At 43.3% G+C, this 12,869-nt stretch overlaps 1 protein-coding gene across 1 annotated transcript; it reads left to right on the top strand.

The window, feature by feature from the left end:
* The first annotated feature begins 10,590 nt into the window (after nt 1-10,590).
* On the top strand, nt 10,591-12,869 carry LOC139415442 (protein-lysine 6-oxidase-like). The gene is made up of 4 exons (XM_071163534.1): nt 10,591-10,794; nt 10,869-10,964; nt 12,520-12,635; nt 12,737-12,869. The coding sequence occupies exons 1-4, from the start codon at nt 10,651-10,653 to the stop codon at nt 12,741-12,743; spliced, it is 363 nt and encodes a 120-aa protein (XP_071019635.1). The 5' UTR covers nt 10,591-10,650; the 3' UTR covers nt 12,744-12,869.

Here is a 12,869-nt window from a genome sequence, read left to right as displayed (position 1 = left end):
TCTACAATGTAGAAAAATAGTCAAAATAAAGAAAAACTCTGGAATGACTAGGTGTGTCCAAACTTTTGACACGAGCAATGGACATTCGACTTGTGGAAGTCTGTCCTTTGGTCTGATGAGTCCAAATTTGAGATTTTTGTTTCCAACCACCGTGTCTTTGTGAGACGCAGAGTAGATTAACGGTGGATCTCTGTGTGTGTGGTTCCCACCATGAAACATGGAGGAGGAGGTGTGATGGTGCCTTGCTGGTGACACTGTCAGTTATTTATTTAGAATTCAAGGCACACTTAACCAGCATGGCTCCCACAGCATTCTGCATTGATACGCCATCCCATCCGGTTTGCGCTTAGTGGGACTATCATTTGTTTTTCAACAGGACAATGACCCAACACTCCTCCAGGCTGTGTAAGGGCTATTTGACCAAGAAGTAGTGCTGCATCAGATGACCTGGCTTCCACAATCACACGACCTCAACCCAATTGAGATGGTTTGGGATGAGTTGGACCGCAGAGTGAAGGAAAAGCAGCCAGCAAGTGCTCAGCATATGTGGGAACTACTTCAAGATTGTTGGAAAAACACTCCTCATAAAGCTGATGGAGAGAATACCAAGAGTGTGCAAAGCTGTCATCAAGGCAAAGGGAATAATCTCAAATATATAATACATTTGGATTTGTTTAACACTTTTTTGGTTACTACATGATTCCATACGTGTTATTTCATAGTTTTGATGTCTTCACTATTATTCTACAATGTAAAAAATTGTAAAAATGAAAAAAAAAACTTTTTAAGGTGTAATAACTATATTTGGTACATTTTTTGTTTATGCTTTCATTCCTTGTCAGTTCAGTTCCTTTGACATTTAGGAAGTGATAGAGCCATAAACAAAGTCCCCATACAACAATCACTTAGTGCCACAACGCCATTCATTGGGGAATTAATGTAATTATATATTTAGTGGGTGTGTGTGCGTTGTTAACATCTGCCTAAGTTACTGCCCAGATCTTCCAGTCTGGACGACCAGACGACGGTTCTGGAACGGCTATCACAATCCGGACACCCGCTGCCCATCCTTGTGGCGGCCTGTTCCATTTGCAGAAATCCTACCAAGGTAAACCACCAGAGGGGGGAACCGCAACGGCGATCATCAACCAGGACATCCCCTGGCCATTCCTGTGGTCCTTTGCAACTTCCAGGAAACCCACCAAGGCAAACCACTAGAGTGGGACCGCAACAGCGATCACCAACTGGACATCATTGTGGTGGACTGCTCCGCTTTCAGAAAGCCTACCAAGTTCAACCACCAGAGGGGGACTTGCAGGATAATCACAAGATCCAAACCACCAGGGGGGGACTGTCATGACGTGGCCCTTTCTGAGTGTAGGTCGTGGCTTCCCCCTCTCTCACTGACTTCATGGAGGAGAGGAAACACACATAACTATATCTCTGAATGTGTACTTTTCTCAATTATGGAGTTTGCATCTAATTCTTCTATAAAATCAATGAGTAAAGATGAAACTAGTTTTGAAATGATGTCACGTGATGTTAACCTTTTAATTTGAGAGAATTGAATTCTCTGTAGTTTCACTAGCACAGACATGATCAGGCGTCATGGAACCGCCCTTTTCTATTGTTACGAATAAATACCCATCCTGAGGAAATCCTCTTCAAACTAAGCAAACCCACAGCGTGAGCTGTGATTGCGAATAGTTGAGTACCGAGACTAGAAAACCATACCACGTGGTGCATTGGCTACACGGCTGGCAATGGTTAAACTCTGAGACTATCGATCCTTACAGAATAAGAGCAAATCTTAGATACTAATTACTAATTACTAATTACTAGTCTGCAGCTAGAAATGATGTAAACCTGGGATGCAAATACCGGCAACCGCCGAAACATCTATTCTAAGAACAATGGACGCCTGACGGACCTTCATCCACTCTCTGATGAACTGACTCTCCAGCAGACGGACCAACGATTCCAACAGAGAAGACAACAATGACATATGAGCGTAAATATATTTATTAGAATTATTCCCGAATGAGCGAGCGTTCATGTGCAAAGGATTAGCATTTCAATGAATATAATGATCCACTGTGTAGTGAAGCCATTTTGTCTTTCCCGCTCCTTTATCGGTCCACACCCCCTTTCCTTTGTCCACCAAGACGTCATATCGGCTTAGCCCACTAGGGGATCTTCACTATCATTGTTAGTAACCAATATCTACTGTTTGTTTGTTTATGCATTTGTGATTATTTAGTTAGTTAGTAAATAAATGATTAAGCCAATTGGTGTATGGATGATTCATGGTTTAGGCTGGGTTCGTACAGATAACCAAGAATTCTTTGAAATGAGACTGACGGAAGGTAATAATAATTAATTAATAGAAGAGTAATTGATTAGATATTAAAATATCTGAAGAGTTATATTCGGAAAATTCTAAATTTGTAATCTGAAGATTTTCCGTGGTCGCCCGATTTCCTAGTTAATTACATTTACATGATTAATTTAATCACTTAATAATAATTACAGAGAATTGATTTGATAAAATAACAGTCTTCACCTTTAATTATACTAAAGACACAACACTATTTGTGTTGTGTTATGTCCCCTATATGAATACGTACCAAGTGTCTTGCAGTGTTGTGTAACCTGGAGACCATACCGTGAGGACGTGATAGGTGTCGTTGTGTGAACTGTACTCTCAACACCAACATGGACCCTGCTAAGATTTCTACCGATCTCATGGAAATATACACATGTCCATGGTACATAAGCCAGCTTTAATCAGCGTTTCCACACACACACCCTACAGTAACAGTGCTTGAATTATTCAAAGCTGCTTTACAGTAAGGTCTATATTAAATCTTAACCTAAGCAACAACAAATCCTGTCTAGACAATTTCCTGGAGGAACTTTTCAGAGGGAAAAGTGTATAAACTTTGTTGTACATCCATCATTCTATGCGTGCCTGAATAGCATCTACAGTACACAACATTCTGTATTAAATCAAGGGGAAACTGCATGCCAATAGTTTGTGGTATGATGTTTGGCATATGGTTAAGCTATTGAAGCACCAATACAGACAGTTGTATGGTTTTAATAATGTCACTACATGACCATGGTCGGATCATCATTAATTTATCATTTGATACCCTGATGAAGACAGCTTGGCTGTCGAAACGTTGGTAATTAAATTATTGCATCTGAGCTCCTAGAGTGTGCGACTCTCTTTTATTTTCAAGTTTTCTACTCCGCTAGCCAGCACCTCGTCTTAATAGGTGTGCGTTTCTTTTTATTCTAGACGGATCAGCATTTATAGCTACCAAGCTTGTCAACAATTATAACAGTCATTGTTATTATACCACAATGAAGTATCAAAAAAAATCTGAACAAATGGCTAAACTGCACCTTGTTTGAAATAAATGTAAATATCTGATTACAGATGACAAGAGGAGCTGTTTGCATAGAATATTGTCTGGTTTCATCATTTGTTTAATTTATGGCAACACTTTACAACACAGAATAAAGTGGTAAGAACATGGTAATAGTATAGTTTCTTATAGCAACTTCTCACATCTAACAAAGTGACATTCCTGAGTTCTACCTGCTATGCTACCTGTAACCTGTGCCCTAATGAAGCCCATGTATCAGGTATGAAGGTAAGACCCAGATGCAGACAACGTCGAATTAACAATGGTTTAATAATCCAACAGGGGCAGGCAATATAGGTTAAGGCAGGCAGGGGTCAGTAAACCAGAGGTACCGGATGGCAGGCAGGGGTCAGTAAACCAGAGGTACCGGATGGCAGGCAGGGGTCAATAATCCAGAGGTACCGGATGGCAGGCAGGGGTCAGTAAACCAGAGGTACCGGATGGCAGGCAGGGGTCAGTAAACCAGAGGTACCGGATGGCAGGCAGGGGTCAATAATCCAGAGGTACCGGATGGCAGGCAGGGGTCAGTAAACCAGAGGTACCGGATGGCAGGCAGGGGTCAGTAAACCAGAGGTACCGGATGGCAGGCAGGGGTCAGTAAACCAGAGGTACCGGATGGCAGGCAGGGGTCAGTAAACCAGAGATACCGGATGGCAGGCAGGGGTCAGTAAACCAGAGGTACCGGATGGCAGGCAGGGGTCAGTAAACCAGAGGTACCGGATGGCAGGCAGGGGTCAGTAAACCAGAGGTACCGGATGGCAGGCAGGGGTCAGTAAACCAGAGGTACCGGATGGCAGGCAGGGGTCAGTAAACCAGAGGTACCGGATGGCAGGCAGGGGTCAGTAAACCAGAGGTACCGGATGGCAGGCAGGGGTCAGTAAACCAGAGGTACCGGATGGCAGGCAGGGGTCAGTAAACCAGAGATACCGGATGGCAGGCAGGGGTCAGTAAACCAGAGGTACCGGATGGCAGGCAGGGGTCAGTAAACCAGAGATACCGGATGGCAGGCAGGGGTCAGTAAACCAGAGGTACCGGATGGCAGGCAGGGGTCAGTAAACCAGAGGTACCGGATGGCAGGCAGGGGTCAGTAAACCAGAGGTGGGGCAAAGGTACAGGTCGGCAGGCGGAGTGGTCAGGCAGGCGGGCTCAGAGTCAGGACAGGCAAGAGTCAAAACCGGGAGGGCGAGAAAAGAGAGACTGGGAAAATCAGGAGCTGAGACACAAAACCACTGGTTGACTTGACAAACAAGACAAACTGGCAACAGATGAACAGAAAACACAGGTATAAATACACAGGGGATAATTGGGAAGATGGGTGACAACTGGAGGGGGGTGGAGACAATCACAAAGACAGGTGAAACAGATCAGGGTGTGACACCATGACCTTAAATAAAACCTGTTGACAGAGGGAAGGGCTGTGAGGAACCTGTAGGAGACCTACGTAGTAACCACCTGTTGACACGCATCCAGTTGTAGCCAGCTGACCCTGCAATGGTTGCCCTCTGGAAGACAGACACATTGCTGGAAGGTTCTGAGTGCTTCTGGACATAGGCAGGCTGTGTGTTTATAATGAGCTGGGATTCACGCAATGTCAGGGGAGGAGATATATTACTTTTACAAAGATGGACACCCCCATGCTCTTATCCACAGCATAACTGACCTGTTGCCCGAAGCTACCCTCCTGACTGACAGGTAGCTCCCTAGCCTGCCTCTTGTCCAGCCACAATGCATCAGAGGGGGACAAAGCAGGGGAAGGGGAGGCTCTAATGAAGCCACTTTACACCCTTTCAATTAAGTATATAATGAGTGGAAACAATTACGCACAATAACCCACTTGCCTTTCCATGGAAATGTATGGTATGGTAACCTATTGTCCCTATCCTCTGTCACCTTGCACAACATATGATATATGAGTTATATTGACACTGAGCTGTTTAATAAATAGTATCACACAGAAGTGGTCATGGAGTCATTGTAAGCACATGTGCAATAGCTTACATAATCATCTTGCTATTCATCTTGCAATTCATATCACACAGGCATTCATACTGTATTTTACTGAACTGTATACCGCCATGGGACAGGGCCAATTAGCACTCTTCACTGCAGACTATTCTAAGATTTCTGCACTGTAACAGATCTGACGTGAAGGCTTCATGTAACAGATCTGACGTGTACAGTAACAGATCTCTGAGGCAGGAAGAGTCCACACTGTTCGACAGCATCCAAGACTTCCATGGTGATATAAACTATATATACAAAAGTATGTGGACACCCGTTCAAATGAGTGGATTCGACTATTTCAGCCACACCCGTTGCTGACATGTGTATAAAATTGAGCACACCGCCATGCAATCGCCATAGACAAACATTGGCAGTAGAATGGCCTTACTGAAGAGCTCAGTGACTTTCAACGTGGCACCATAAAAGGATGCCACCTTTCCAACAAGTCAGTTCGTCAAATTTCTGCCCTGCTAGAGTTTCCCCGGTCAACTGTAAGTGCTGTTATTGTGAAGTGGAAGGGTCTAGGAGCAACAACCGCTCAGCCTTGAAGTGGTAGGCCACACAAGCTCACAAAATGGGACCGCTGAAGCGTGAAGGGCGTAAAAATCTCACTAGCAAATTCAACCTGCCTCCCGAAGCAACGTCAGCACAAAAACTGTTCGTCGGGAGCTTCATGAAAAGGGTTTCCATGGCCGAGCAGCCACTCACAGCCTAAGATCACTATGTTCAATGCCAAGTGTCAACTGGAGTGGTGTAAAGCTTGCCGCCATTGGACTCTGTAGCATTGGAAACGCGTACTCTGGAGTGATGAATTACTCTTCACCATCTGGCAGTCTGAAAGACAAATCTGGGTTTGTAGGATGCCATGAGAATGCTACCTGCCCCAATGCATAGTCCCAACTGTAAACTTGGTGGAGGAGGAATAATGGTCAGGGTCTGTTTTTCATGGTTCAGGCCAGGCCCCTTACTTCCAGTGAAGGGAAATCTTAACGCTACATCATACACTGACATGCTAGACGATTCTGTGCTTCCAACTTTATGTCAACAGTCGGGGGAAGGCCCTTTCCTGTTTCAGCATGACATTGCCACCGTGCACAAAGAAGGTCAATACAGAAATGGTTTGTCGAGATTGGTATGGAAGAACTTGACTGGCCTGCACAGAGCCCCGACCTCAACCCCATCAAAAACCTGTGTATGTGTCCACATACTTTAGGTCATGTAGTGTATGGCAAATCATCATGAGCCATTGAGTAAGATACCAATCAGTTTCACGGTCTTATGTAACCACAGTTCACGTCTGGGTAAAGTCATGTATTTAAAACCTTAAGCATAGGCATTGGCCATCTGAAAGACTGGCATTGGCATTATCATTCAGAAGTAAATGAGTCCCTACTCTGCACAATTTGCAATACTCCCTTGAAAATTGATAAATAATTATCTTGCCATTTTTACTTGGCAGCTTGATAAGATGTGACTGTAGATTAGTTCCATTTCATATGGGCAACATTGGAACCAAGTTCTGTCATTGGGATTTGTAGTTAATTGTAGAAGATTAGCCTGCTGTTTGGATTATTGTTGAGTAATAAGATTGTTAATTATAAGGTTAATAAAATCCATTATGGATTGAGATCGAAAGATAGAGCTTTATTTGAGATGTACTTCACCTTGCATTTGTGTATAGCCACTCCGTTGTGTGTATATCCATGATGGGTTTGGTGTCCCAATGCGCTTTAATGCTGAACTACACCTGACGTTGGTAGCAGCATGTATTGTAGAGTTTACCAGTAGTTTCCTTTCCAAAGAAAACAAATCAAGTTTGGATGAAGTACAAGGGAGGTTTTGCAACGCTTTTGAATTAGTCCTCGGAGCTGCGGACATCACCTCTGTTATCCTTCATTGGAGTGCACAGAAGAACACGACATAAAAAGTGAACGGTATGGTAACCACAAAAAGTAAACTACATAGTTGAGGTAAGTTACATGGTCAGATGTTTGTATTACAAATCTCTGCTGTGACCTTTAAATACCTGGTTTGACCTGAAGGCATGTATGCCTACTTTTTATCTAGTGTGCCAATAAAAACATTTGTTTTACATGTTTGCATGTGTTTTGATAGACCACAAAACTTAATTTATTTAATTACTTACTACTTTATTTCGTATTCAACTCGAGGTAGAATAACTGGTGACCAGTTGAACAACGTGGTCTGTTGCTTTTATACAACGGATGCAGCCTTCTTTAGAACGACACTGCGGTAGACTTGACGATAGGTCGTATGGCAGGAATTGTGTAGTTTTCCTTAACCAGGTCAGGCGCAATGTGTTTTTTAAACTCAGTAAATACTTTCCCTATAGGCCCACTGCCATCAGGTGGCAGACGTGAGGTAATCGGGGGACCAGAGTGGAGAGTCAAAGAGAAACAGAACTCGATAACCCCTATTCTTATCCCTCAGCTGCATGGTTCTGTATTTCAGAGAGGTGGTGTGAGGTAATACAAGGCCCGCCCCACTGTGTGCTTTTCCAATGTGGCATTTACCGTTAAAATAAACAGGGTGAATGGATCTCAAAGAGCCATGCAGCAGCAGCGCGCGCCACCTGCATGTGTGCTTATTTTCATGATGCAAATAGCACCTATTATAAAACACATTTTCTATTCCCCTATTATGAAGGTTTCAATTTAATCCACGTATAGAACGTATTGCTTATGATGACTATCAGTCAGTTGTTGTGAAGTTCCCAATTGCCAAGAGGTCATTGCGTCATGACGCAAAAGAAATAGACAAAAAAGTTGGATGACTAATCAGGGACACATTTGTTTTTACTAAAACCACTTAATTAAAAAAAAAATGTAATCTTGCATTTTCAGCAAAAAATCTCAACGTGCTCTGAGAAAGGGCTACCGCTTATGCGGAAAATTTACTTATAGGCCTACTGAACAAATAGCTTAGTTGTAATAGCACGCCCGATATGGTGGCGAAACGGTTAAGTTAAACATGGTGTCTGTAAAATAAGCCCTTGCCCCTCTCTGTGCATACGTAGACAAACTAATTATATGAAAGTGAGTGCCTACATTTCCACTCCAAGTAGTTCACCTGAATTTCACTATGGAGATGTGGTGCGCAACTCCCTGACAGAATCAAGTGTGTACAAAACATCACCCGTACCCCAGCATCACTTAGATTACATTTTTACTGAAGTGACAAATTTACGAAGTGTTTTGTGTAGCTGCGATACTTTTTGCCATGGAGAGGTTTTCCTTTCTACTTTTTTGCCTGCTTTATGTTCTGGTTAGTTTAAGCACTGGACAGCACCATTTACGTGCGCGATTGGGGCCATGGAGACACAGAATCCAATGGGAGAACAACGGTCGGATGTATAGTTTACTCAGCACGGGGTCTGAATATCTCGCACCGGCACAGGCGAGGAAACTACCTGCTCAGCTCTATCTGACCACCAATAATGATTTCTATATACGTCACCCACCTTCCCCGAGGGACACGGTGCCGGTGGCGGGATACCCAGGAGAGCGTCCCCCTCCCCAAGGAGGCACCGGTTCCACTTCCAACGGTACTGATTTCGGGGCTCTCCAGGAGTTCTCAGGCAGTGGGATACCGAGGGGAGGACGAAACACAACTCGGGTTGATGTCAGCCTGCCAGTTCGGCGACAGGTCTCTGTGTCACCGGTCAGAAGCGCAGAGAATGCGCATGATCAGGGCAAGAGCCAAGCGCGAAATGAGACCCCAGAAGCATCAGCCCACCCACCCACATCTGGCTACGTGAATAATTCCGAGGATGCAGACAACAGACAACGCGCCCAGCGCATTGCCCAAGCAGCGGATTCTATTCCCTCATCCAGACGCATTCCAGCTCCAGAATCAAATACATCTCCAACTGCGCTGAGTGCGCTTTCTAACAATGGCGTGGAGGCGCACATCACTCGCTCGCTGCCCCAGCAACCGAGGAGGGTTGAAAGTAATAATATGATAGGTGATTATGATGATGATCCCACGGACCCAAATAAAAACCACCAAAATTCTGTTTTTTATAACGGAAGAACCAGAGAACCTGTGCGTCTTCCACCGGGAACAGGCTATGGCACCAGATTATTTCAGAACGGTAAGGTAGACAGTATGTGAAAATTAGGCTAGCTTTTCTATATTTTATATAGTAGGGTGTTCTATTTTACCCAGGGCCATTTGCTTTGCATTATGCAGACATATTTTTACATCCAGATAAAAGTACAGAATATTACAAACAATACATAAAACACTTCAGACTCTCTTGTTGATAAAAATATAAATGTGGTAGGTTACAACAACCCTCACACACCCTTGTAAATCATACAGCTAACACGGATGGATTGTGATTCCTTTTCCCCAGGTCTCCCAGACCTTGTCCCTGACCCCTACTATATCCAAGCTGCTTCTTATATTCAACGGGTACAGATGTATGCCCTGAGATGTGCAGGGGAGGAAAACTGTCTGTCACGGTAGGAGTTCATGTTTTATTATTGATTACACATATCAATGTGTAAGATCAATACCACTAAAACATTTATATTGGCATCATCAATGTATTATTACACAAATTAATAATATTTGACATATACAGTCATTTGTTTGATTAGTGTTAGACATCAGGCAGGTTGTGTCGACCAGACTTCCTTGGCACTGGCCCATTTGGAAATAACAGTATGATGACAGTACCATACAATCTGGCAGCCGACCTCGATTTTTCCCTCTGTATCTCTGCTCTGCCAAGTAAAATAAACTTCAAATGAAAGGCTGTGGATTCCTGAGGTGAATGTTAAACTGTCCCAAATACACCTCAAGCCTCCTCCTCAGTGTCTTCTAAAGCATAATACGTGAACTGTTACTAACTTGTTATTAAGCTGTCATTAATGATAATTCAAATGACGGTCCATGCTCTTACCTGTAATAATTGGGGCCAGGAGTTTTTTCTGACCAAGAAAGTTATGGTCAGATGACATTGTCAGGAAAAACTCCTGACCCTAGTCATTATGTACAGTCTGTTATTTGTATTTTTAATTTCTCTCCTCCAAGGTCAGCGTATCGACCAGGTGTCAGAGACATCGACTACAGGACTCTACTGAGGTTTCCTCAGAGGGTGAAGAACCAGGGGACTGCCGACTTCCTCCCAGTCAAACCCAGACACCAATGGGAATGGCACAGCTGCCACCAGCACTACCACAGCATGGAGGCCTTCAGTAACTATGACCTGCTGGATGTCATCACAGGCAGGAAGGTGGCAGAGGGACACAAGGCCAGCTTCTGTCTGGAGGACACGAGCTGTGACCCGGGAGTCCGCCGACGCTTCGCCTGCACAGCACACACACAGGTTCTGATAGTTTAATTGATCAATCGATCAACCGATCAGTTTGTTATATGTTTTTAATCACATGTTTGGTACAGGGATTGGGTCCTGGTTGCTATGACACCTACAATGCCAACATTGATTGTCAGTGGATTGACGTCACAGACGTGCCACCAGGAAACTATATTCTCAAGGTAACACTATAGCCACTTTAAGGAAGAGACAGATATACAGTGCGCTACAAAAGTATTGGGGCAGTATTGGCTCTGTACTTCAGCACTTTGGATTTGAAATGATACAATGACTATGAGGTTAAAGTGCAGACTGTCAGCTTTAATTTGAGGGTATTTTCATGCATATCAGGTGAACCGTTTAGAAATTACATCACTTTTTGTACATAGTCCCTTCATTTTAGGGGACCAAAAGTATTGGGGGAAATCCACTTATATGTGTAGTAAAATAGTCAAAAGTTTAGTATTCGGATAGTCCTGAATTAATCGTGAATAATGATGAGTGAGAAAGTTACAGACGCACAATATCATACCCCCAAGATCTGCTAACCTCTAACCATTACAATAACAGGGGAGGTAAGCATTTTTGGGCGTTATGATATTTGTGTGTCTGTCATCATTATTCATAATTAATTAATGACTATCTGTAATCATGGTAGCATCCACATTAGTGTAGAAGTGTTTAGAAACATATTCTATTCTTATTTACAATAAAAGTGACTACAAAATGACACAATACATTATTTCACATTTGTCAGGACTCCTCTTCCCGTTCGGGTGGCGCTCGGTGGTCGTTGTCGCAGGCCTACTAGCTGCCACTGATTCTTTCCTCCCCCTCCTTGTCTGTTTATTGGTTACACCTGTTATGCATTTGTGGTGATTAGTTGGGCTTTATTAGTCAGCCGGCCCACCTGTTTCTTTGTGCGGGATTGTTTGTTGTAACATTTGTGTATGTTGGAGACGAACGTGTTTGTTCCTGTTCGTGGGTTTTTGCTGGACTGTTTTAGTCCCCGTGTCTGTTCCTGTTCGTGGGTTTTTGCTGGACTGTTTTAGTCCCCGTGTTTGTTTCTGTTCGTGGGTTTTTGCTGGACTGTTTTAGTCCCCGTGTTTGGGGCATTTGTTTTTTAGCGCCCAGTGTTTCGTGGGGTGGCCTATGTTCGCCGTGTGTGCATTAAAGAGCACTACCTTGAACTCTCTGTTTCCTGCGCCTGACTTCACACCCACGACACCCATATTGTGACAACATTCATTTCCATTGCGCACAAAATAATCTGAAACACAACCAAAACAAACAGCAAATGGATCCAACAAGTTTGTAGGGTTACAAGCTTAATGTAATCATTACGAGCTAGAAACATGGGACCAAATACTAAACTTTTGACTACTTTAATACACATAAGTGAATTTGTCCCCATAATATTGGTCTCCTAAATGGGTGGACTATGTACACAAAGTGCTGTAATTTCTAAACGTTTTACCCGAAATTGAGGAAAATACCCTTAAATTAAAGCTGACCATCTGCACTTTAAGCTCATATTCATTGTATCATTGCAAATCCAAAGTGCTGGAGTACATAGCCAAAACAACAACAAATATGTGTCACTGTCCCAATACTTTTGGAGCTCACTGTAAACCAGATAGATACAGCTCTTTGTCACTGGCATTTTTCAGTTGTCCAAAACATATAGCAAAACTAGCAACATGTCATTGACCCGTCTTGTCTCACGATGTATCTCAGGTGACGGTAAACCCAGCTATGCAAGTGCAGGAGTCAGATTTCTCAAACAACATAGTGAAGTGTGACATCAGGTACACAGGAAGCTATGTCCATGCCAGGAACTGTAGGATCACTGGGTAAGTCACAAAGACTTTCTGTATATAATTGATATACACATTTAATTAGTGAGAATGTGAAATATGTGTTTGCTTATCATTGGTTTGTGTTGATTCTACAGGAGTTAACCCTAAATTGCTCTGATGAAGGGGACCATTTTCTGCTACCATATGCCTGCCAATGATAACCAAGCCAGACGAGTAACATGTATGGATTTGTATCAATATTTTTTGTTGAAGTCAGTATTGACACCT

This window comes from Oncorhynchus clarkii, chromosome 1 (assembly GCF_045791955.1).
Source record: "Oncorhynchus clarkii lewisi isolate Uvic-CL-2024 chromosome 1, UVic_Ocla_1.0, whole genome shotgun sequence".
NCBI lineage: Eukaryota > Metazoa > Chordata > Actinopteri > Salmoniformes > Salmonidae > Oncorhynchus > Oncorhynchus clarkii.
The sequence above is the reverse complement of the archived record's forward strand: the minus strand, read 5'-3'. Positions and strand labels throughout refer to the sequence as shown.

Excerpts from the sequence above, each read along its gene's own strand:
- LOC139415442 (XM_071163534.1), top strand. The coding sequence starts at position 10,651 with ATGGAGGCCTTCAGTAACTATGACCTGCTGGATGTCATCACAGGCAGG. Across the intron at positions 10,795-10,868 it reads CCTGCACAGCACACACACAG|GGATTGGGTCCTGGTTGCTA; the intron begins GTTCTGATAGTT and ends TGTTTGGTACAG. Across the intron at positions 10,965-12,519 it reads CAGGAAACTATATTCTCAAG|GTGACGGTAAACCCAGCTAT; the intron begins GTAACACTATAG and ends GATGTATCTCAG.